This window comes from Dermochelys coriacea, chromosome 1 (genome assembly GCF_009764565.3).
Source record: "Dermochelys coriacea isolate rDerCor1 chromosome 1, rDerCor1.pri.v4, whole genome shotgun sequence".
Classification (NCBI taxonomy): domain Eukaryota; kingdom Metazoa; phylum Chordata; order Testudines; family Dermochelyidae; genus Dermochelys; species Dermochelys coriacea.
This window is the reverse complement of record NC_050068.2, coordinates 265,303,368-265,326,796: the sequence shown is the minus strand read 5'-3', so window position 1 is coordinate 265,326,796 and position 23,429 is coordinate 265,303,368. Positions and strand designations below refer to the sequence as shown.

At 45.0% G+C, this 23,429-nt stretch overlaps 1 protein-coding gene across 1 annotated transcript in view; it reads right to left on the bottom strand.

Moving 5' to 3' along the window:
* The window catches only part of AGBL3 (AGBL carboxypeptidase 3), an 85,002-nt gene that overhangs the window by 25,044 nt on the left and 36,529 nt on the right, over window positions 1–23,429 (bottom strand). Inside the window, 2 exon segments of the mRNA XM_043491308.1 lie at window positions 6,038–6,106; window positions 7,894–7,992. Of these exon segments, the coding sequence (XP_043347243.1) occupies window positions 6,038–6,106; window positions 7,894–7,992 (168 nt within the window).

Below are 23,429 nucleotides of genomic sequence, written 5' to 3'. Positions count from 1 at the left end.
TTTGAACTTCAGTATCAGACGTGGGCCCTGAACTTGTGAGAGATTCTATGCTGATGATCCCCTGTGCTGGCATAGAACCCCACTGACAACCAACAGAACAGTGTAAGTAAAATGGCAGACATTGAGAGCACTCAGATTTTGTTGCACAACAAGGCTTATTCTAATAACAAAAGATCCAAGACTCTCTTTCCTGCTTTAGAACTTCATTCCCATGTTCCCTGCACACATTGTGCAACTCCATCAGTTTTACTTTCGGAGCAAGATGTATCTGGGGAAAAACAGGAAGATATACCATGCATCCTTTAAACTAACAGGGAGGATGGAAGCTGCAATACGGTTAGAAATGGGAAGTCTGAGACAACAGTTGATCAATAGCAAAAGTCTATTAAGTTTTAGATATACAGTGCATTATTAATTACCTGTACTATTTTTTGTATTCTGAAAGAGCCCATAGTATACTAAGTTTTGCAAACCCCCACAGAAAGATACAATACTTCCCTTGAAGCTTTAGGGCTTGCAGTCTAATTCTCAAAAAGAAAAGGAGTACTTGTGGCACCTTAGAGACTAACAAATTTATTAGAGCATAAGCTTTCGTGAGCTACAGCTCACTTCATCGGATGCATTTGGTGGAAAAAACAGAGGAGAGATTTATATACACACACACAGAGAACATGAAACAATGGGTTTATCATACACACTGTAAGGAGAGTGATCACTTAAGATAAGCCATCACCCACAGCAGGGGGGGGAAAAGGAGGAAAACCTTCCATGGTGACAAGCAGGTAGGCTAATTCCAGCAGTTAACAAGAATATCAGAGGAACAGTGGGGGGTGGGGTGGGGGGGAGAAATACCATGGGGAAATAGTTTTACTTTGTGTAATGACTCATCCATTCCCAGTCTCTATTCAAGCCTAAATTAATTGTATCCAGTTTGCAAATTAATTCCAATTCAGCAGTCTCTCGTTGGAGTCTGGTTTTGAAGCTTTTTTGTTGAAGTATAGCCACTCTTAGGTCTGTGATCGAGTGACCAGAGAGATTGAAGTGTTCTCCAACTGGTTTTTGAATGTTATAATTCTTGACGTCTGATTTGTGTCCATTCATTCTTTTACGTAGAGACTGTCCAGTTTGGCCAATGTACATGGCAGAGGGGCATTGCTGGCACATGATGGCATATATCACATTGGTAGATGCGCAGGTGAACGAGCCTCTGATAGTGTGGCTGATGTGATTAGGCCCTATGATGGTATCCCCTGAATAGATATGTGGACAGAGTTGGCAACGGGCTTTGTTGCAAGGATAGGTTCCTGGGTTAGTGGTTCTGTTGTGTGGTGTGTGGTTGCTGGTGAGTATTTGCTTCAGATTGGGGGGCTGTCTGTAAGCAAGGACTGGTCTATCTCCCAAGATCTGAGAGAGCGATGGCTCGTCCTTCAGGATAGGTTGTAGATCCTTGATGATGCGTTGGAGAGGTTTTAGTTGGGGGCTGAAGGTGATGGCTAGTGGCGTTCTGTTGTTTTCTTTGTTGGGCCTGTCCTGTAGTAGGTGACTTCTGGGTACTCTTCTGGCTCTGTCAATCTGTTTCTTCACTTCAGCAGGTGGGTATTGTAGTTGTAGGAATGCATGATAGAGATCTTGTAGGTGTTTGTCTCTGTCTGAGGGGTTGGAGCAAATGCGGTTATATCGTAGCGCTTGGCTGTAGACAATGGATCGAGTGGTATGATCTGGATGAAAGCTAGAGGCATGTAGGTAGGAATAGCGGTCAGTAGGTTTCCGATATAGGGTGGTGTTTATGTGACCATCGCTTATTAGCACTGTAGTGTCCAGGAAGTGGATCTCTTGTGTGGACTGGTCCAGGCTGAGGTTGATGGTGGGATGGAAATTGTTGAAATCATGGTGGAATTCCTCAAGAGCTTCTTTTCCATGGGTCCAGATGATGAAGATGTCATCAATGTAGCGCAAGTAGAGTAGGGGCATTAGGGGACGAGAGCTGAGGAAGCGTTGTTCTAAGTCAGCCATAAAAATGTTGGCATACTGTGGGGCCATGCGGGTACCCATCGCAGTGCCGCTGATTTGAAGGTATACATTGTCACCAAATGTGAAATAGTTATGGGTCAGGACAAAGTCACAAAGTTCTGCCACCAGGTTAGCCGTGACAGTATCGGGGATACTGTTCCTGACGGCTTGTAGTCCATCTTTGTGTGGAATGTTGGTGTAGAGGGCTTCTACATCCATAGTGGCTAGGATGGTGTTTTTAGGAAGATCACCAATGGACTGTAGTTTCCTCAGGAAATCGGTGGTGTCTCGAAGATAGCTGGGAGTGCTGGTAACGAAGGGCCTGAGAAGGGAGTCTACATAGCCAGACAATCCTGCTGTCAGGGTGCCAATGCCTGAGATGATGGGGCGTCCAGGATTTCCAGGTTTATGGATCTTGGGTAGCAGATAGAATACCCCAGGTCGGGGCTCCAGGGGTGTGTCTGTGCGGATTTGTTCTTGTGCTTTTTCAGGGAGTTTCTTGAGCAAATGCTGTAGTTTCTTTTGGTAACTCTCAGTGGGATCAGAGGGTAATGGCTTGTAGAAAGTGGTGTTGGAGAGCTGCCTAGTAGCCTCTTGTTCATACTCCGACCTATTCATGATGACGACAGCACCTCCTTTGTCAGCCTTTTTGATTATGATGTCAGAGTTGTTTCTGAGGCTGTGGATGGCACTGTGTTCTGCATGGCTGAGGTTATGGGGTAAGCGATGCTGCTTTTCCACAATTTCAGCTCGTGCACGTCGGCGGAAGCAGTCTATGTAGAAATCCAGGCTGCTGTTTCGACCTTCAGGAGGAGTCCACCCAGAATCCTTCTTTTTGTAGTGTTGGCAGGAAGGTCTCTGTGGGTTAATATGTTGGTCAGAGGTGTGTTGGAAATATTCCTTGAGTCTGAGACGTCGAAAATAGGATTCTAGGTCACCACAGAACTGTATCATGTTCGTGGGGGTGGAGGGGCAAAAGGAGAGGCCCCGAGATAGGACAGATTCTTCCGCTGGGCTAAGAGTATAGTTGGATAGATTAACAATATTGCTGGGTTCGTTATGGGAACCATTGTTGTGGCCCCTTGTGGCATATAGTAGTTTAGATAGCTTAGTGTCCTTTTTCTTTTGTAGAGAATCAAAGTGTGTTTTGTAAATGGCTTGTCTAGTTTTTGTAAAGTCCAGCCACGAGGAAGTTTGTGTGGAAGGTTGGTTCTTTATGAGAGTATCCAGTTTTGAGAGCTCATTCTTAATCTTTCCCTGTTTGCTGTAGAGGATGTTAATCAGATGGTTCCGCAGTTTCCTTGAGAGTGTGTGGCACAAGCTGTCAGCATAGTCTGTGTGGTATGTAGATTGTAATGGATTTTTTACCTTCAGTCCTTTCGGTATGATGTCCATCTGTTTGCATTTGGAGAGGAAGATGATGTCTGTCTGTATCTGTGCGAGTTTTTTCATGAAGTTGACAGATTTCCACTCTATACGGCTAAATTCAGTGCCTTGCATAATGACAGGTTTCAGAGTAGCAGCCGTGTTAGTCTGTATTCGCAAAAAAGAAAAGGAGTACTTGTACAGATTGACAGAGCCAGAAGAGTACCCAGAAGTCACCTACTACAGGACAGGCCCAACAAAGAAAACAACAGAACGCCACTAGCCATCACCTTCAGCCCCCAACTAAAACCTCTCCAACGCATCATCAAGGATCTACAACCTATCCTGAAGGACGAGCCATCGCTCTCTCAGATCTTGGGAGATAGACCAGTCCTTGCTTACAGACAGCCCCCCAATCTGAAGCAAATACTCACCAGCAACCACACACCACACAACAGAACCACTAACCCAGGAACCTATCCTTGCAACAAAGCCCGTTGCCAACTCTGTCCACATATCTATTCAGGGGATACCATCATAGGGCCTAATCACATCAGCCACACTATCAGAGGCTCGTTCACCTGCGCATCTACCAATGTGATATATGCCATCATGTGCCAGCAATGCCCCTCTGCCATGTACATTGGCCAAACTGGACAGTCTCTACGTAAAAGAATGAATGGACACAAATCAGACGTCAAGAATTATAACATTCAAAAACCAGTTGGAGAACACTTCAATCTCTCTGGTCACTCGATCACAGACCTAAGAGTGGCTATACTTCAACAAAAAAGCTTCAAAACCAGACTCCAACGAGAGACTGCTGAATTGGAATTAATTTGCAAACTGGATACAATTAATTTAGGCTTGAATAGAGACTGGGAATGGATGAGTCATTACACAAAGTAAAACTATTTCCCCATGGTATTTCTCCCCCCCACCCCACCCCCCACTGTTCCTCTGATATTCTTGTTAACTGCTGGAATTAGCCTACCTGCTTGTCACCATGGAAGGTTTTCCTCCTTTTCCCCCCCCTGCTGTGGGTGATGGTTTATCTTAAGTGATCACTCTCCTTACAGTGTGTATGATAAACCCATTGTTTCATGTTCTCTGTGTGTGTGTATATAAATCTCTCCTCTGTTTTTTCCACCAAATGCATCCGATGAAGTGAGCTGTAGCTCACGAAAGCTTATGCTCTAATAAATTTGTTAGTCTCTAAGGTGCCACAAGTACTCCTTTTCTTTTTGCGAATACAGACTAACACCGCTGCTACTCTGAAACCAGTCTAATTCTCCAGTCCTGCAAACACTAATGCACATGTGTAACTTTACCAATAGGACTTGTGAGATAGGATAAGTTGAAACAGAATCATCAGTTATACATTTCTAATTACTAAATAAATAATAATAATAATAATACCCACCCTTCCTGAGGCCACTACATTTACAACAAAGTCCTGAGTCCTTCCATGGATCCCCTTTAACTTGCCTAGGTTTATAGCACACTCATCTGATTGCTACATAGCTATTCCTGGCCAACAGTATTTAGGTTATGCAGCTATTTATGGGAACTGCCTTTTGGCCTGCCTACCAACTGTGTGTCTGATTGTGGTGTGTTTGCATGTTCTGGACATGAGTGATGGTATTGTTTCTTTCCTGTTAGGAGGCAGTGTATTTGAAAGAGCAGGATTCTTGTAAATTTCAATTTACTGCCTGAACATGAGAAGATTTATTTTATGATCACTCAGCAGTGGTCTTGTCATTGATATGCCAGAAGTCCAATTCTATTCCATATCGACCTACTGGTAAAATTCCCATGGACTTTAAGGGGAACATGATTGGGCATATGTATTTGTCTAAAGTGTACTAAAGTATTAATTAAAACATGCTACTTGTTATAAGAGAGTCAGATTTTATATCCAACAACTTTGACAGTGTGCTTTTGACACAATTAAACACAAGAGATGCTAGCTTGGTCAGTTAATACATGCTAAGTATCATGTTACTTCCTTTGAAAGGTAGGAAGGTATGTGAATCAGCATCACATATCATGAATAGTGCAAATATTTTGATATTCAGAACTCTGGGCTGAAATGTTTTCCAAAGGTTATTTAGAACCATCCATGCCTTTTTCTCTAGAATCGCAATAACCCTCTTCTTTCCCTTCCCTTTGCAGGCCCCAAAGTATTTGATAGGATTGATGGAGAAATGCCAGAAGAGTGTAACATTTTAAAGGACTGACAGAAATCCCTATAAAGGGAAGGAAATCATGGAGAGAAAGTTTTTACAGAAGTGGAGGGAGAGTAGTAGGTGGCTTCTGAGGTCAGAGGTGATCTGGTCAAATCCTCTGCCCCAATGCATGTCCCTACAGAAAGGGAGAGGCTATCAAATAACATGCTGAATTTTAGCATCTTTGGCTTCTCTCGGATTCTTGGATGTGGATACCTTCCTTTAGCTGGAAACCTGTGACCTAAAATAGATACATTTTTACAGTAAAGAGAAGTGATCTTTTTCAGATTAAGTATTGTTTTATCACAACAGTATGTCCAAACTCACTCCTTCTGAATTAAGCTGCCCATATGTTAGTCTCTGGTCAGATAAAGAACAACTTCCTAAACTGAAAGAAGGCACCTCCATAGTTTAGAGTATTGAAAAGCCCTCACATTTTTGCTTCCATTTCCTCTGTTCTTAGTGATGCTGTGAAAATTCTCTTCCGATGGTTTGGCTTTTCTCTAAATGGAAAACAATAAATAACCATCTTAACACATAAGGGAAAATATTCCAGCTCAGGAAAAGGGTGGTACATAATACTAGGGTTCCAATGTTAAAAGCTGAGGTGTGGGCAAACCGCTGAAGATCAGTGCTTTCCTCTTACAGTTCTAGTCACAAACCAGTTATGAATCCTGAACACAAACATACCTTGAACTGGTAGCAGGTCCCACTCTTCCTCATCTCTGCATACCTGTCTTGTAACTCCTGGGATTGAGGGTGCGAGGTGGTCTTGGTGGCACGGTTGCCACTCTTTTGTAATTCCATAAAATTAATATATGGTTTCCTGTAGAGGGAGCTATGTATATGTAGCACAGAGCACAACCCAGCTTGTGAGGCATCTGTTTATCAATCTATTTAAACCAATGTTCCCCAAACTTTTTACCTCGCACCCCCCTTACCCTTGTCTGTGTCCCCACCCCTCTGGAGCTAGGGTCGGGAGCAGGGCCACAGCTCTGGGAGGAGAGGACACAGGCAGGAGTAAGGAGGACAAGACTGGGATCATAGCTGGGGATGGGGACAGAGCCAAGGCTGGGGGCCGAGGTCAGCAGCCAGGGCCCAGGGCCGGCAGCCACGGCTGGCAGTTGGAGCCCTGGGTGTGGGGCTGGCAGCTGGGGCACAGGCCAGAAGTGGAGCTGGGTGGCACTCCCTCCCCACTCCCTGTGGGGGCTGGCCAAGGCCCCAGCTGTACCCGCCCAAATGTTCCTCTGTGCCCCTCTATGGGAGAGTGCCCCACAGATTGGGGACCTCTCTGATCTAAACCATAAATAAAACCCTCAACACTAGAGTATACATACAACCCAAAAAGGCATATCATGGAGAAAGCAGTTAACTTATGACTATTTTTTCTTTAAAATTTGTGAGCTATTTTAGTTTTCTAGTCTTGGTCAGGCAAAGTGTGGATGAGGGCTGCATGCAAACTTCTCCCCAGGGGAGTTGGACAATGTACTTAAATAGTGACCCAGGATATCTGTGGCAATTCAAGTCCTAACCCTCTTCTGACAGCTCTAACAAATGATACAAAATTCTGTGGCCATTTCTTCAAGGCCACATGAGGGGATGTTGATAAGATCACTGATCTTGCCACTTAAATTAGTATTGCACAACATACTGCATCAGACAGCAAGTGCTCAAATTGTAGTAATTTTTTTCTCCCAGAAATGGTGATTTACTATGCTTTCAAACAGATTTGGCAAAAGTTATTAATCTTCCCCAAGTAGTAGCTTACATAACAGTTTACTGTTTCTTGCTACTATCCTACATACAGTAGAAACGATAATCCACACAATGTACAATGTGCACAAGAAATTTTTAGTCTCTTTCCACATCTCAGCAAAGATTGAATAGCAAATGGCATGGTGAAAGTTCATATGAATAAGATTTCATTGTTTTTACACTATATACTACAGTACATGTGTTAGAAGAATGTGAGGTGAGGTAGGAAGTAATTAGAATTGAAATTCACCAAATAAAGGCCTGATTCTGTGAAGTGCTGAGCATCCTCAACACCCATTGACTTTAGTCTTTCACAGGTGATACTCTGTATCTTGCAGGATCTGTGTTGCAACATCTTTACTTTTTTATTGTTTGATTGCTTACTGGCTAATTTGCAAAGTGTAGTAATTCACAATGCAGTCATTAATGCAAAATTGTAAGGTTCTAGTGATCCTCCTAATTCTGTTGGATGGAGAAATGCTACTACAATTCACTGTCTAGCATGTATGTAACCCCTGAAATAATCATGCCCTACCACTTGCTCTTGTGTATATTTTGTATGGTTCTTTTCCAGTGTTACTAGATAGGAATTCCTCTTTTTCTTTGTTTTCATGCACTTCTTCTTGGATTTTACCTAGCAAACAAACCAGAATTTATATGGATAAGAAACAGCAGCACCTTACATTTCTATGAAGTTCCACTGTCTTCAGTAACTGGGGTCCGGATAAAAACAGAGTCATGTCCCCCCAACTTCTATTATTTTCATTGAAAATTCCCTCTGTTGCCTGAAATCAGTTATCCAAAATGATTTAGTGTCCCCCATGACATTTGGAAAACCAACGCCATAGTGTAGTGCTTTGCATCCTGAGGCCTCAGGTAAACCACAAATGTGTATGTCCTAGAACAAACTTTTGTGGAGCGTCTATATCGGGTGGGCAAACTTTTTGGCCTGCAGGCCACATCTGTGTGGGGAAATTGCATGCAAGGCCATGAATGTAGGTCTGGGAGGCAGGGAGTTGGGCTGTGGGAGGGAGTGTGGGGTATACAAGGGGGCTCAGGGCAGGGGGTTGGGGTGCACGAGGGGGTGCAGCATGTGGGAGGGGGTTCATGGCAGGGGTGGGGGTTTATGGCAGGGGGTTGGGGTTCAGGAGGGGTGTGGGGTATGGCAGGGGGCTCAGGGCAGGGGGTTGGGGTGCAGGTGTGGTGCAGCAGGGGGGCTCAAGTCAGGGAGTTAGAGGGCTCAGGACAGGAGTGTTGCAGGAAGGGTTTGGGGTGAGATGTCCTTTCTGGAGGCACGAGACATGCCAGATTTTTTTAGAAGGTAAATCATCGAAAACACAAATTAAGCACAGGCACGTATGTACAACTACTTTGTTTCATCAAACCTATGTATTTATTAACATTATATATTTTTAATGATTACTTTAATATACAAACAAAAATATATCTAATTTTAAAGAACTGACCTACTTCAATGATTTTTGATAAGGGATTCGAGTACATATTTTGATTTTTGATAAGGGGTTCAGGAACATATTTTGAGAACCAAAGGGGTGTAGGCTGGAGTAAAGGTTAAGAACCTCTGGTCTAGAATCTTGTAAATTTTTATTCAGCTGGTTTTAACAGGTAAATATTAACTCTTCACACCCCCAATTGGAAAATTTTGACCTAAATATTTGGAAATCTGGATTTATAATTCATAAGTGGATAACTCTTAGACTAAGATTAAAGATGGTAATTTTTTGAGAAGGCCTGCAGGGGACAAGAGACAGAAATGCCAAATAAATTCTCACATAAAAGAAGAGGTGGATTAATCTCTGATAAGAAATAAATCTGATTAAATCAGAGTTAAAATAGTCATGGTAATTACATAGCACTAGTGGTGTAATTTATAGTACACAGCATACATTGCTTGGTTTCTTTAGAAATGGAGCAAAGAGGGGGTGGAGAAGCTTTAGTTTTAACTAAACATCATCAAAACAACCCAAAAGTTAGAATAATCCAAATGAAATCATAGAATCAATCAGCCCAGTCATCCAGAAAGCCTGTGTGCATTTGTTTTTAAAGGATTTTAGGGGCAGGCCACTTTTGGTATATAGATTTCTGTTTTATAGATTTCCTTTTATTATTTGTATTATGTTAAAAAAGAAAGCTACAATAAATGGAAACTATTAGTGTTAACTGAAAATTACTAATAAAAAAATAACTCCCACACAAAAGACTTAAAGGTAAAAAACAATTGCCCAGTAGGAGGGGATTGAACATCTGAAGTACTGACACTAATCCTTCATGCCAACCCAAAGGCATAAACTCTGATTCAAAAGAATGGTTAGGTATGCACTTAAATCCATCTCTACTCAGCAAAGCAATTCAGTTAAATATGCACTTAAGTCCCATTGCCTTCAATGCAAAGTGCTTTGTTGAACTGGCACTATAATAGCAAATGCTGCCCTCCAGAATAGCTACTATTGAGGGTAGGAACAGCACTGTGTTAACATCACTTAGTGATAGAGTCATGACTGGTGCATGTGTTCTGGAAGGAAGTGCATCATCTGAACACTATAAGACATGAGCACTTAGCATTAGGGAATGATGACTGACTCATCAGCTCATATGCAGGCACCATGAATTCTCATGCTGAATCCTGGTATCACAGAATCATAGAAATGTAGGACTGGAAGGAACCTCAATAGGTCATTTAGTCCAGTCCCCTGCACTGAGGCAGAACTAAATACTATCAAGACCATTCCTGACAGGTATTTGTCTAATCTGTTCTTAGACAATGACACAGATTCCTCAGTCTCTTAAGGTAATTTGTTTCAGTGCTTAACTATCCTTACAGTTACGAAGCTTTTCCTAATGTCTCACATAAATCTTCCTTTCTGCAATTTAAGACCATTGTTTCTTGTGCTGTCCTCAGTGGTTAAGCTGAACAATTTATTACCCTCCTCTTTTTAACAACCTTTTGTGTACTTGAAGACTGTTATCACATCCACACTCAGTCTTCTCTTCTCCAGACTAAAAAATCCAATTTTTCAATCTTTCCTCGTGGTCATGTTTTCTAGATCTTTAATCATTTTTGTTGCTCTTTTCTGGATTTTCTCCAATCTGTCCACATCTTTCCCAAAGTGTAGTGCCCAGAACTGGGCACAGTACTCCAGATGAGGCCTTATCTGTGTTGAGTAGAGTGAGTAGAAGAATTACTTCTCATGTCTTTTTTACAATGTTCCCAAATACATCCCAGAATGATGTTAGCTTTTTTTTGCAACAGTATTACACTGTTGACTCACATTTAGTTTGTGATCCACTATAAAAAAATGGTTACTAACCTTCCTTAATTTTTGTTTTTCAAGATGTGTTGCTCAGGTCCATTCCAATGTAGGTGTGTGCTCGCTCTGAGCACTGCACCAGAAAGTTTTCCCTCAATGGTATCTGTTGAGTTGGCTCTGGTGTCCTCTTGAGTCGCACTTTCATAGCACCAGTATATAGGGCCCTGCCACCCGTTCAGTTCCTTCTTGTGGGCTAATTCCGACAGAGGGGAAGGCAGGGGACAGGGGGTTGTAATGGACGTGAGGAACACATCTCGAAGAACAACAGTTATGGAAAATTAGTAACCGTTTTTTCTTCTTCGAGTGCTTGCTCATGTTCATTCCAATGTAGGTGACTCCCGAACAGCTGTGCAGGTGGAAGGTTCAGAGTTCATTGGCACACTGACTGTAAAACTGCTTTGCTGAAATCCACATCATCTCTAGCTTGCTGGGTGATGGTGTACTGTGATGCAAAAATGTGGACTGATGACCACGTTGCTGCTCTACAGATGTCCTGAATTGGAACTTCCGCCATAAACACTGCCACCAATGCTTGAGCTCTTATAGAATGGACTGTCAACGGAGGAGCTAGGACCTTCACTAGGTTGTAGCATGTGTGGATACAGCAAGTGATCCATGATGAGATTCTCTGGGCCGAGACTGGATGACCTTTCATTCTGTTTGCAATGGCTATGAACAGATGGGTGGACTTCTGAAAGGGTTCAGTCCTTTCTATATAAAAGGCTAGCGCTTGCCTAACATCCAATGAGTTGAGTCTCTGTTCCTCCCTGTTAGTGTGTGGCTTAGGATAGAAGACTGGCAGAAAGCTACCCTCGTTACTATAGGTTTCAGAGTAGCAGCTGTGTTAGTCTGTATTCGCAAAAAGAAAAGGAGTACTTGTGGCACCTTAGAGACTAACAAATTTATTAGAGCATAAGCTTTCGTGAGCTACAGCTCACTTTATCGGATGCATTTGGTGGAAAAAAACAAATTTTCCACCAAATGCATCCGATGAAGTAAGCTGTAGCTCACGAAAGCTTATGCTCTAATAAATTTGTTAGTCTCTAAGGTGCCACAAGTACTCCTTTTCTTTTTTCCTAGTTACTATAGTCAGGGTTCCCTCCCCACTCTGAACTCTAGGGTACAGATGTGGGGACCGGCATGAAAGACCCCCTAAGCTTATTTCTATCAGCTTAGGTTAAAACTTCCCCAAGGCACAAATTCTTTGTCCTTGGAGGGTGCGCTGCCACCACCAAGTGATTTAACACAGAATCAGGGAAAGGACCATTTGGAGTTCCTATTCCCCCCAAATATCCCCCCCACCCAAGTTCTTAAACTCCCATTTCCTGGGGAGGCTTGAGAATAATATCTTAATCAATCGGTTACAAAGTGATCACAGACCCAAACCCCTGGGTCTTAGGACAATAGAGAAATCAGTCAGGTTCTTAAAAGAAGAATTTTATTTTAAAAAAAGGTAAAAATCACCTCTGTAAAATCAGGATGGAAAATAACTTTACAGGGTAACAAAAGATTCAAAAACACAGCAGAACTTCCTCTAGGCTTAGTTTCAAAGTTACAAAAAAACAGGAATAAACCTCCCTCCAGCAAAGGAAAAATTCACAAGCAAAACAAAAGATAATCTAACATGCCCTGCCTGGCTTTTACTTACAATTTTTGTAATAAGAGAGACTTTTAGGATGGTTTATAGGAGAAGGAGTTTTCTGACCTGATGCTTCTCCACTTCACAAGAGAACACCCCAACAAAGCCTTCCCTCCCCAAGATTTGAAAGTATTATCTTTCCCCATTGGTCCTTTACGTCAGGCACCAAGCAGGTTATTTGAGTTTCTTAACCCCTTACAGGTAAGGAGGAATTCTAGGCTACCTGTAACTGTATGGTTATGACAGTGGCTTAGGATAGAAGACTGGCAGAAAGCTATCCTAGTTACTATAGAATTATGAGACCACCTTTGGCAGGAAGGATAGGTGTGCTGCAGCTGTACCTTGTCCTTGAAGAAGATCGTGTATGGTGGCTCAGAGGTAAGAGCTCGGATTTCTGAGACCCTTCTGGCAGAAGTAATGGTGATTAGGAAGACCACCTTCCAAGAGAGGTAGAGCAGAGAGCATGTTGTCATTGGTTTGAACGAGGGTCCTGTTAGCCTTGCCAGCACCAAATTGAGGTCCCAGGGTGCTGCTGCTGGTATACCTGGTGGTACAGCCATTCCAGCGCCTTAAGGAATTGGCCACAGACTGAGTTTGAGAAGACCAGTCAGCCATTCACCCATGGGTGAAAGGCTCAGATTGCAGCTAGATCGACCCTTATGGATGACACCGTTAGGCCTTGCTGCTTTAAATGGAGTAGGTACTCTAAAATGAAGGGCAGTAATGACTTGGTAAGTGAAACACCCTTTTGTGCTTACCAAATTGAGAATTTCTTCCATTTTGTCAGGTAAGTGGCTCTAGTAGATAGATGGCTTTCTACTCCCTAAAAGCACCTCGTGAATTGGCATGGAGCAAGCCATTTCTGCTGGGTTCAGCCATGGAGCTTCCATGCCATGCCTTGATGTAGACGGCTGTGATTCTGAAAAAAGAAAAGGAGTACTTGTGGCACCTTAGAGACTAACAAATTTATTAGAGCATAAGCTTTCGTGAGCTACAGCTCACTTCATCGGATGCATTTGGTGAAAAAAACAGAGGAGAGATTTATATACACACACACAGAAAACATGAAACAATGGGTTTATCATACACACTGTAAGGAGAGTGATCACTTAAGATAAGCCATCACCAACAGCAGGGGGGGGGGAGGAGGAAAACCTTTCATGGTGACAAGCAGGTAGGCTAATTCCAGCAGTTAACAAGAATATCAGAGGAACAGTGGGGGGTGGGGGTGGGAGGGAGAAATACCATGGGGAAATAGTTTTACTTTGTGTAATGACTCATCCATTCCCAGTCTCTATTCAAGCCTAAGTTAATTGTATCCAGTTTGCAAATTAATTCCAATTCAGCAGTCTCTCGTTGGAGTCTGTTTGTGAAGCTTTTTTGTTGAAGTATAGCCACTCTTAGGTCTGTGATCGAGTGACCAGAGAGATTGAAGTGTTCTCCAACTGGTTTTTGAATGTTATAATTCTTGACATCTGATTTGTGTCCATTCATTCTTTTACGTATGTCCAGTTTGGCCAATGTACATGGCAGAGGGGCATTGCTGGCACATGATGGCATATATCACATTGGTAGATGCGCAGGTGAACGAGCCTCTGATAGTGTGGCTGATGTGATTAGGCCCTATGATGGTATCCCCTGAATAGATATGTGGACAGAGTTGGCAACAGGCTTTGTTGCAAGGATAGGTTCCTGGGTTAGTGGTTCTGTTGTGTGGTGTGTGGTTGCTGGTGAGTATTTGCTTCAGATTGGGGGGCTGTCTGTAAGCAAGGACTGGTCTGTCTCCCAAGATCTGAGAGAGCGATGGCTCGTCCTTCAGGATAGGTTGTAGATCCTTGATGATGCGTTGGAGAGGTTTTAGTTGGGGGCTGAAGGTGATGGCTAGTGGCGTTCTGTTGTTTTCTTTGTTGGGCCTGTCCTGTAGTAGGTGACTTCTGGGTACTCTTCTGGCTCTGTCAATCTGTTTCTTCACTTCAGCAGGTGGGTATTGTAGTTGTAGGAATGCATGATAGAGATCTTGTAGGTGTTTGTCTCTGTCTGAGGGGTTGGAGCAAATGCGGTTATATCGTAGCGCTTGGCTGTAGACAATGGATCGAGTGGTATGATCTGGATGAAAGCTAGAGGCATGTAGGTAGGAATAGCGGTCAGTAGGTTTCCGATATAGGGTGGTGTTTATGTGACCATCGCTTATTAGCACCGTAGTGTCCAGGAAGTGGATCTCTTGTGTGGACTGGTCCAGGCTGAGGTTGATGGTGGGATGGAAATTGTTGAAATCATGGTGGAATTCCTCAAGAGCTTCTTTTCCATGGGTCCAGATGATGAAGATGTCATCAGTGTAGCGCAAGTAGAGTAGGGGCATTAGGGGACGAGAACTGAGGAAGCGTTTTTCTAAGTCAGCCATAAAAATGTTGGCATACTGTGGGGCCATGCGGGTACCCATCGCAGTGCCGCTGATTTGAAGGTATACATTGTCACCAAATGTGAAATAGTTATGGGTCAGGACAAAGTCACAAAGTTCTGCCACCAGATTAGCCGTGAGAGTATCGGGGATACTGTTCCTGACGGCTTGTAGTCCATCTTTGTGTGGAATGTTGGTGTAGAGGGCTTCTACATCCATAGTGGCTAGGATGGTGTTTTTAGGAAGATCACCAATGGACTGTAGTTTCCTCAGGAAATCGGTGGTGTCTCGAAGATAGCTGGGAGTGCTGGTAACGAAGGGCCTGAGGAGGGAGTCTACATAGCCAGACAATCCTGCTGTCAGGGTGCCTACAGACAGCCCCCCAATCTGAAGCAAATACTCACCAGCAACCACACACCACACAACAGAACCACTAACCCAGGAACCTATCCTTGCAACAAAGCCCGTTGCCAACTCTGTCCACATATCTATTCAGGGGATACCATCATAGGGCCTAATCACATCAGCCACACTATCAGAGGCTCGTTCACCTGCGCATCTACCAATGTGATATATGCCATCATGTGCCAGCAATGCCCCTCTGCCATGTACATTGGCCAAACTGGACAGTCTCTACGTAAAAGAATGAATGGACACAAATCAGACGTCAAGAATTATAACATTCAAAAACCAGTTGGAGAACACTTCAATCTCTCTGGTCACTCGATCACAGACCTAAGAGTGGCTATACTTCAACAAAAAAGCTTCAAAAACAGACTCCAACGAGAGACTGCTGAATTGGAATTAATTTGCAAACTGGATACAATTAACTTAGGCTTGAATAGAGACTGGGAATGGATGAGTCATTACACAAAGTAAAACTATTTCCCCATGGTAATTTCTCCCTCCCACCCCACCCCCCACTGTTCCTCTGATATTCTTGTTAACTGCTGGAATTAGCCTACCTGCTTGTCACCATGAAAGGTTTTCCTCCTTCCCCCCCCGCTGTTGGTGATGGCTTATCTTAAGTGATCACTCTCCTTATAGTGTGTATGATAAACCCATTGTTTCATGTTTTCTGTGTGTGTGTATATAAATGTTTCCTCTGTTTTTTCCACCAAATGCATCCGATGAAGTGAGCTGTAGCTCACGAAAGCTTATGCTCTAATAAATTTGTTAGTCTCTAAGGTGCCACAAGTACTCCTTTTCTTTTTGCGAATACAGACTAACACGGCTGCTACTCTGAAACCTGTGATTCTGAGAGATCAAGTCCGGAAACAGGGCAGGCTGATTAGTGTATCCACCGAGAGATCTAGGAGGGTGATGAACCAGTGCTGACACAGCCAGGCTGGGGCTATCAGGGTAAGATGCATCCTGTCCCTTGTGACCTTCAGCAGAACCCTGTGTATGAGAGGGATGAGAGGGAAAGCATAAAAGAGTTGGTCCGTCCTAGGGAGGAGAAAGGAGTCTGTGAGTGACCCTGAGCTGTGGCTTAGGAAGGAGCAGAACTGAAGACACTTTCTGTTGTACTTAATCACGAACAGGTCTACCTGGGGAGTTCCTCACCTCTGGAAAACAGTGTTCATGTCTGGGCAGTAAATGGACCACTTGTGATGGCTGAAAAAGGTTTTCTTGAGGTGATCTGCTAACTCATTCTGTGATCCTAGGAGGTAGGAGGCTTCGAGGTGGATCGAATGGGCTATACAGAATTCCCACAGGTGAAGAGTCTCCTGACATAGGGAAAAGGAATGTGCTCTACCCTGCTTGTTTATGTAAAACATTGCTGTTGTGTTGTTTGTGAGGACTGACATGCAGTTGCCCACCAGGTGGAGTTGGAACACCTGGCATGCTAGGCATACCACCCTCAGTTTCCTCACATTGATGTGTAAAGAGAGCTCCTCTGGGGCCCAGAGGCCTTGAGTTCTGAGGGTCCCCTGATGCATCTGTCATGAAAGACATTGATGGTTGGGATCTCAAGAATGGGACTCCTGAGCATACTGTCCCTGTGTCCAGCCACCAAAGCAGGGTGGAAATCACTGATGGGGGAAATGAGATCACCTTATCCAGACGGTGTCGACCTGGTATGTACACTGATGCTGGCCAAGACTGGAGAGGCATGATGCCATATGCCACAAAAGCTTTAAGCAGTTTCTTGCTGTGGTGATGGGGTGATTCTTCAGGCTCTCTATGAGTGCCCCTAGAGCTCTGAACTGGTTTTCTGGGAGAAAGGCTCTGGCCTAGGTCAAGTCAAGGACCATCCTGATTAATTCTATCCTTTGAATCGGGGAAAGGATGGATTTCTGCATGTTTATCAACAGCCCCAGGTCCTGGAAAGTTTACTGTATTAGCTTTACATTTGCCTCCACCTGGGCCTTGGATCGACCTCTGATCAGCCAGTCGTCTAGGTAGGAGTAGACATGACCTCCTTGTCTCTTGAGAAATGTTGTGACTGCCATGCACTTCGTGAACACACGGGGAGCTGCTGGCAGGCCAAATGGGAGTGCTGTAAATTGGTAGACCCTGTGGTTTACAATGAACCGTAGGAACCTTCTATTTCCCCAAAAGATAGCAATATAGAAATACTCGTCCTTCAAGTGGATGGCAACAAATCAGTCCCGTGGATCCAGAGAAAGGATAATGCAGGCCAAGGAGGCTATGCAGAACTTTAGTTTCTTCATGAATCTGTTGAGGTTTCGGAGATCCAAGATCAGTATGAGGTTGCCGTTGGCCTTGGAAGTAATGGGAGCAGAACCCCTGGCCTCTTAATTCTGGCAGAACCTCTTTCACTGCTCCTGCCCTTAGGAGCGACTGCACCTTCTGGGCTAGAAGTTTCTCATGAGAAGGGTCCCTGAAAAGAGATGGGGAGGGAGGGTGGGAAGAAAGGGAACAACTGAATTGAACTATCATGCATAGTACCCAGTGATCTGAGGTAATGAGGGCCCACACCCGATAGAGGTGGGATAACCAGACCACAAACTCCAGAGAAATTGAATCCATACCGCGTCCTGGTAAGTCATCCCCGAGCATCCCATCAAAAGGCCTGCTTAGACCTTGCTGAGTGTCTCGGGCGGGGGGGGGGCAGGGGGAAGGGCAGGCACTGGGGCAGATGAGGATTGGGACAGAGGCCTCGTCTAGTACTCTCTGTTCCTTCTCCTCCTGTACTCCTGTCTCTGCTGTGGTGAACAGAAACAGGCCATTGGTTGGGCCTTGGGGCTTGTAATGCTTCCTGATGGTGTATGCAGCCCCAGGGATTTAAGGTTGGCTCTAGAATCCTTTAAGCTATGCAGCTTCGAGTCTGTCTGCTCCAAGAAAAGCGATTTGCCTTCAAATGGAAGGTCCTGAATTGTCTGCTGAACTTCATAGGACAACCTCAAAGATTGAAACCACGAGCTTCACCTTATGGTCACTGCTGAAGCCATGGAACGGGCTGCAGAGTCTGCTGGAGGGATGCCTTAGCCACTGATTTCTCCTCCTCAACTAGGGCTGAGAACTCACCCTTGGTCTCCAGTGGCAAAAGCTCCCTGAATTTTGCTATTGCGCTCCAGGAGTTGAAATCATATCAGCCCAGGAATGCTTGATGTTTAGCGATCCTGAGCTGGAGATTCCCTGTTGAGTAGACCTTTCTGCCAAAAAGGTTGAGTTTTTTTTACATCTTTAGCCTTGGGAGTCAGCCCCTATTGACCCTGCCTCTTCCTTTCATTTGCTGCTGAAACAACCAGCGAGCCCAGTGGGGGACATGTATACAAAAATTCATACCTTTTGGGAGGGACAAAGTACTTCTTCTCCATCCTTGTTGCAGTAGGTTGGAGGGATGCAGAAGTCTGTAATAGAGCTTTTATAGGCTCCAGGATGGCATCATCATTCAATGGGATGGCCACCGCCGATGGCCCTGAGGCTGCTAAAATATCCATTAGAGCAGTTTTTTCCCAAACTTGGGACACCGCTTGTTCAGGGAAAACCCCTGGCAGGCCGGGCTGGTTTGTTTACCTCTCGTGTCCGCAGGTGCGGCTGATCATGGCTCCCAATGGCCAGAGTTCGCAGAGAGCCACAATCAGCCGAACCTGCGGACGTGGCAGGTAAACAAACTGGCCCGGCGTGCCAGGGGCTTTCCCTGAACAAGCGGCGTCCCAAGTTTGGGAAACACTGCACTAGGGGGCATGGGAGGATTCAGAAATCTCTTCCATCTGGATACCCAGGTTCTGGGCTACCCTCCTCAGGTGCTTCTGGTGCCCCCTGTAATTGTCCTGGGAGGGCGCGATAGTTGTTCCTCCCACCGCCTATTCGGGAGAGGAGGAGGAAGAAGTCTGAACAGGCAAAGGTCTGTGTTCTTCTCCCTCTGCCCTGAATGGGTCCCATGGGGGGCGGGTCCTGCAGGTTGGTACCGAGCTCAGCCTGGGAGATCAATCCCTGTTCTGAAGGGGATGGTGGGGGAGCTCTTGACTTCGATACAATGGTATAGGACCTTCGGGACTGGGGGCCCTGGAGTGGATGGAAAGCCCAGGGATTCTAGAATGGCCACTGCAGAGGCATTTGCCATTGTGCTGGTGGCCAGGCCGTCAGCAGCATGCCCTGGGTCATGTTAGCCATAGAGTATTGCCATTAGACTGGTGTCTGCTCCTGCGTGAGGCATAGGACTCCACTTCAGAATTAGAGACTGAGGAGTCACTTCCTGGGGACCAGGGTGGAGTGGTACCGACCGGCTAAATTTCCTGTAAACAGTGTGGCTGCTCAGCAGCCTATTTAGCAGTGTGCAGGCTTCCAACCTGCCACAGCCGGGGCACCGCTCTGCCGGCCCCAACTCTGCTGCGGCCCAGACCTACTGTGGCCGGGGTGGCCCGGCCCAGCCTGGACCCAGGTGCAGCCGAAGTGGCCCAGCCTGGCCCTAGGCATGGTGCGGCCCAGGCGGCGCAGTCCAGACCCAGCCCATGCCTGCTGGGACTGGGGAAGGGGCACCTATCCTGCAGCCCCAGCCCCGCAGCAGCTGTGGCAGGGAGAGGCGCCTCTTCCCCCCAGCCCAGGTGCTGCTGCGGGGAGAGAGATCTGGGGGGAGTCCTCTCTCCCCACCATAGCCCTGGGGCAGCCTGCACCCCAAACCCCTCAACCCAGCCCCACCCCAGAGCCCGCACCCCAAGCTGGAGCCCTCACACCCCTGCACTCCAACCCTCTGCCCCAGCCCTGAGCCCCTCATCCCTGGCCCTAACCTAGAGCCCACATCCCCAGCCAGAGCCCTCACACCCCTGCACTCCAACCATCTGCCCCAGCCCTGAGCCCCCTTCCACACTTCAAACCCCTCAGCCCTCCCCCCACATGAATTTTGTTGTGTACACCAATATGGAGGTGATGTGTGACTGTACACAACAAAATTCATTCCGAACATGGGTGGGAAAAATTAGAGGGAACACTGCCAACCGGTGTTGGAGAATGGTGCTGGGAGGGAGGAGATTAGTGCTGCGCCAACATGTCTGGCTTGCCCTTTGACAGTACCTGCCTCGGTGTCACGTTGGTCCTCGTTTCCAGTGCTACCACTGTCAGTTCTCGAATGACTGGGGATGGCGGCACCGGGAGGGATAGTCAGTCCCTCGCTGCCTCAAACGTCTCCGGTGAAGATGGTAGTATCATGGCTAGTGAATCCTGGGAGATCCCAATGGTACCGGATCAACAGTGCCCTTCCCAGGGCTGGAGTCAATGGTACTGCATGCCCTGCTGGCGTCTCCAAATGGCCCAGCATAGGTCGCACTCTATTGACATCTCTATGGCCCATAGACCTTGGAGCTGGAGAACGCCCCAGTCAGCGTTTCTCTGCTTCTTTGTCAGCACCGGCGACGGAGACCGGTTCCAAGAGTCCCGTCCTGAAGTTGACTTCTTCGGCACCAGGGATGCATGTCAGTGCCGGGAGCCCTGGGCCGTAGGTGCAGAGTCCTTCCTCGGTGCCAGGGAGGCAGAATGGCGCTGTGCTTCCCTCAGAGACACCAGGGCACTTCTTACAGAAGTCAAAATGCTCGATGTCAAGTCCACATGGCTTGGACTACTGCACATGGTCCTGCCCCAGGCACTTAAGGCAGCTAACGTGTGGGTCACTAACCAGCATCAGTTTATGGCACAACGCCCATGGTTTGAAGTCCGGGGACTGAGGCATATCCTGGTGCCAGGGAAGGGCTAGCCCCATTAAGCAGGCTTTGCTACTGACTATACTATTAACTAGTTAATTAACTAATTAAAACTCAGCTTTAAAAAGGTAACTATTTACATTCTACAAAACAAGTTCAATGAGGGAAGGTACTTGCGGGAAAAATGCAAGAACGAGCAGAAGTTCCAGTGCCGGTCATGGGTGGTAAGAAGGAACTGAAGGGGCAGCAGGGACCTATATATCGGTGCTATGAGGGCATGACTCAAGTGGGCACTAGAGGCAATCCAATGGATACCACTGAGGGAAAACTTTTCGGCTGCAGTGCTTGGGGTAAGCACACACCTACACTGGAATGGACATAAGCAAAAACTGGAAGAAAACCCCAGATCCTTCTGAAGTACTCCTTCATAGGCAGTTATTTCCCATTTTGTAATGCACGATTGATTATTCCTTCCTAAGTGTAGTAATTTGCATGTGGTCTTACTGAATGTCATGCTATTTATTTCAGACCATTTCTCGTCTGTCAAGATCATTTTGTTTCAGAGTAGCAGCCGTGTTAGTCTGTATTCGCAAAAAGAAAAGGAGTACTTGTGGCACCTTAGAGACTAACAAATTTATTAGAGCATAAGCTTTCGTGAGCTACAGCTCACTTAATTCTCACTTTGTCCTCCTCCAATGCAGTTGCAACCCCTCCCAGCTTGGTATCATCTATAGACTTTATAACTGTACTCTCTATGACATTATCCAAATCATTTATGAGGATATTGAATAGAACTGAACTCAGGATAGATCCCTGTAGGACACCACTCAATATGCTCTTCCAGCGTGATTGTGAGCCAGTGATAACGAGTCTTTGAGTATGGTTTTCCAACCAATTCCCGTCTTATAGTAGATTCATCTAGGCTACGTTTCTCTAATTTGTTTATGAGAAGGTCATGTGAGACAGTATCAAAAGCCTTACTAAATTTGAGATATATCACATCCACTGCTTCTCCCCACACAGAGAGCTTGTTACCTTGTCAAAGAAGGATATTAGGTTGGTTTGACATGATTAGTTCTTGACAAATCCATTTGGACCGCTACTTATCACCTTATTCTCTTCTAGGTTCTTATAAATTGATTGTTTGATTATTTGCACCATTATCTTTCCGGGTACCAAAGTTAAGCTGACTGACCTATAATTCCTTGGGTTGTCCTTATTCCCCTTTTCATAGATAGGTACTATATTTGCTCTTTTCAAGTCCTTTGGGATCTCTCCCATCCTCCACAAGTTCTCAAAGATAATAGCTAATGGCTCAAAAATCTCTTCAGACAATTCCTTAAGTATTCTAGGATGTATCTCATCAGCCCTGCCAACTTGAAGACATCTATCTTGTCTAAATAATTCTTACCTTGTTCTTTTCCTACTTTAGTCTAAGATCCTACCCCATTTACACTGATGTTCACTACGTTAGTCATCCAATCACTGCTAACTTTTTTTGGTGAAAAGTGACACAAAAAAGACATTTAACACTTCAGCCATTGCTGCATTTTTTGTTATTGTCTCTCCTCCTAATTGAATGATGGGCCTACCCTGTCCTTAATCTTCTCTTGCTTCTCATGTAATTGTAAAACGTTTTCTTGTTATCCTTTATGTCCCTAGCTAGTTTACTCTTGATTTTTGCCTTGGTCTTTTTAATTTTGTCCCTACACGCCTGTGTTGTTTTTTTATATTTATCCTTCATAATTTGACCTAGTTTCTACTTTTGTATGACTCTTTTTTGAGTTTCAGATCATAGAAGATATCTTGTTTAAGCCAGAATGGTCACTTAGTTTGTTTTTGTGCCCTTAATAATGTCTCTCTAAAAACTGCCAACTCTCCTAAACTCTTTTTTCCCTTTGCCTTGCTTCCCACAGGATCTTAACTACCAATTCTGAGTTTGCTAATGTCTGCTTTCTTGAAGTCCATTGACTTTATTCTGCTGTCTTCCCTCCTACCATTTTTAGACTCAAGAATTCTATAATTTCATGATCACTTTCATCTAAATTGCCTTCCACCTTCAACTTCTCAACCAGTTCCTCCCTGTTTGTCAGAATCAAATCTAGAATTGCCTCTCCCCTCATCGCTTCCTCCACCTTCTGTAATAAAAAGTTGTCTCTGATGCATTGCAATGATGCATACTACAATCCTAGATCTGGTTATTCTTTTAAATTGCAAAAAATATTTCTTTGTAACCAGAAAAGCTAGAAATTGTTTTTCGTTTGAAATGGAAAACAAAATTCTGAAGAACTTAGTACAGAAGATTATGACAATTACAGAACATTATGGGAGGACCCTAATATTGTTTACTGTTCTGCATTATAGATTTGGACTGCACCTGGAAATATTGTACAGCTCAGTGACATGCGATAGACCAGGAGTAGGCAAACTTTTTGGCTCAAGGGCCACATCTGGGTAGGGAAATTGTATTCAGGGCCATGAATCTAAGGTTAGGGCAGGGGGTTGGGGTGTAGGATGGAGTGAGGGGTGTGGGAGGGGGTGTGCAGAAAGGGGCTCAGGGCAAGGGGTTGGGGGGCAGAAGCGATGCGGGGTGCAGGA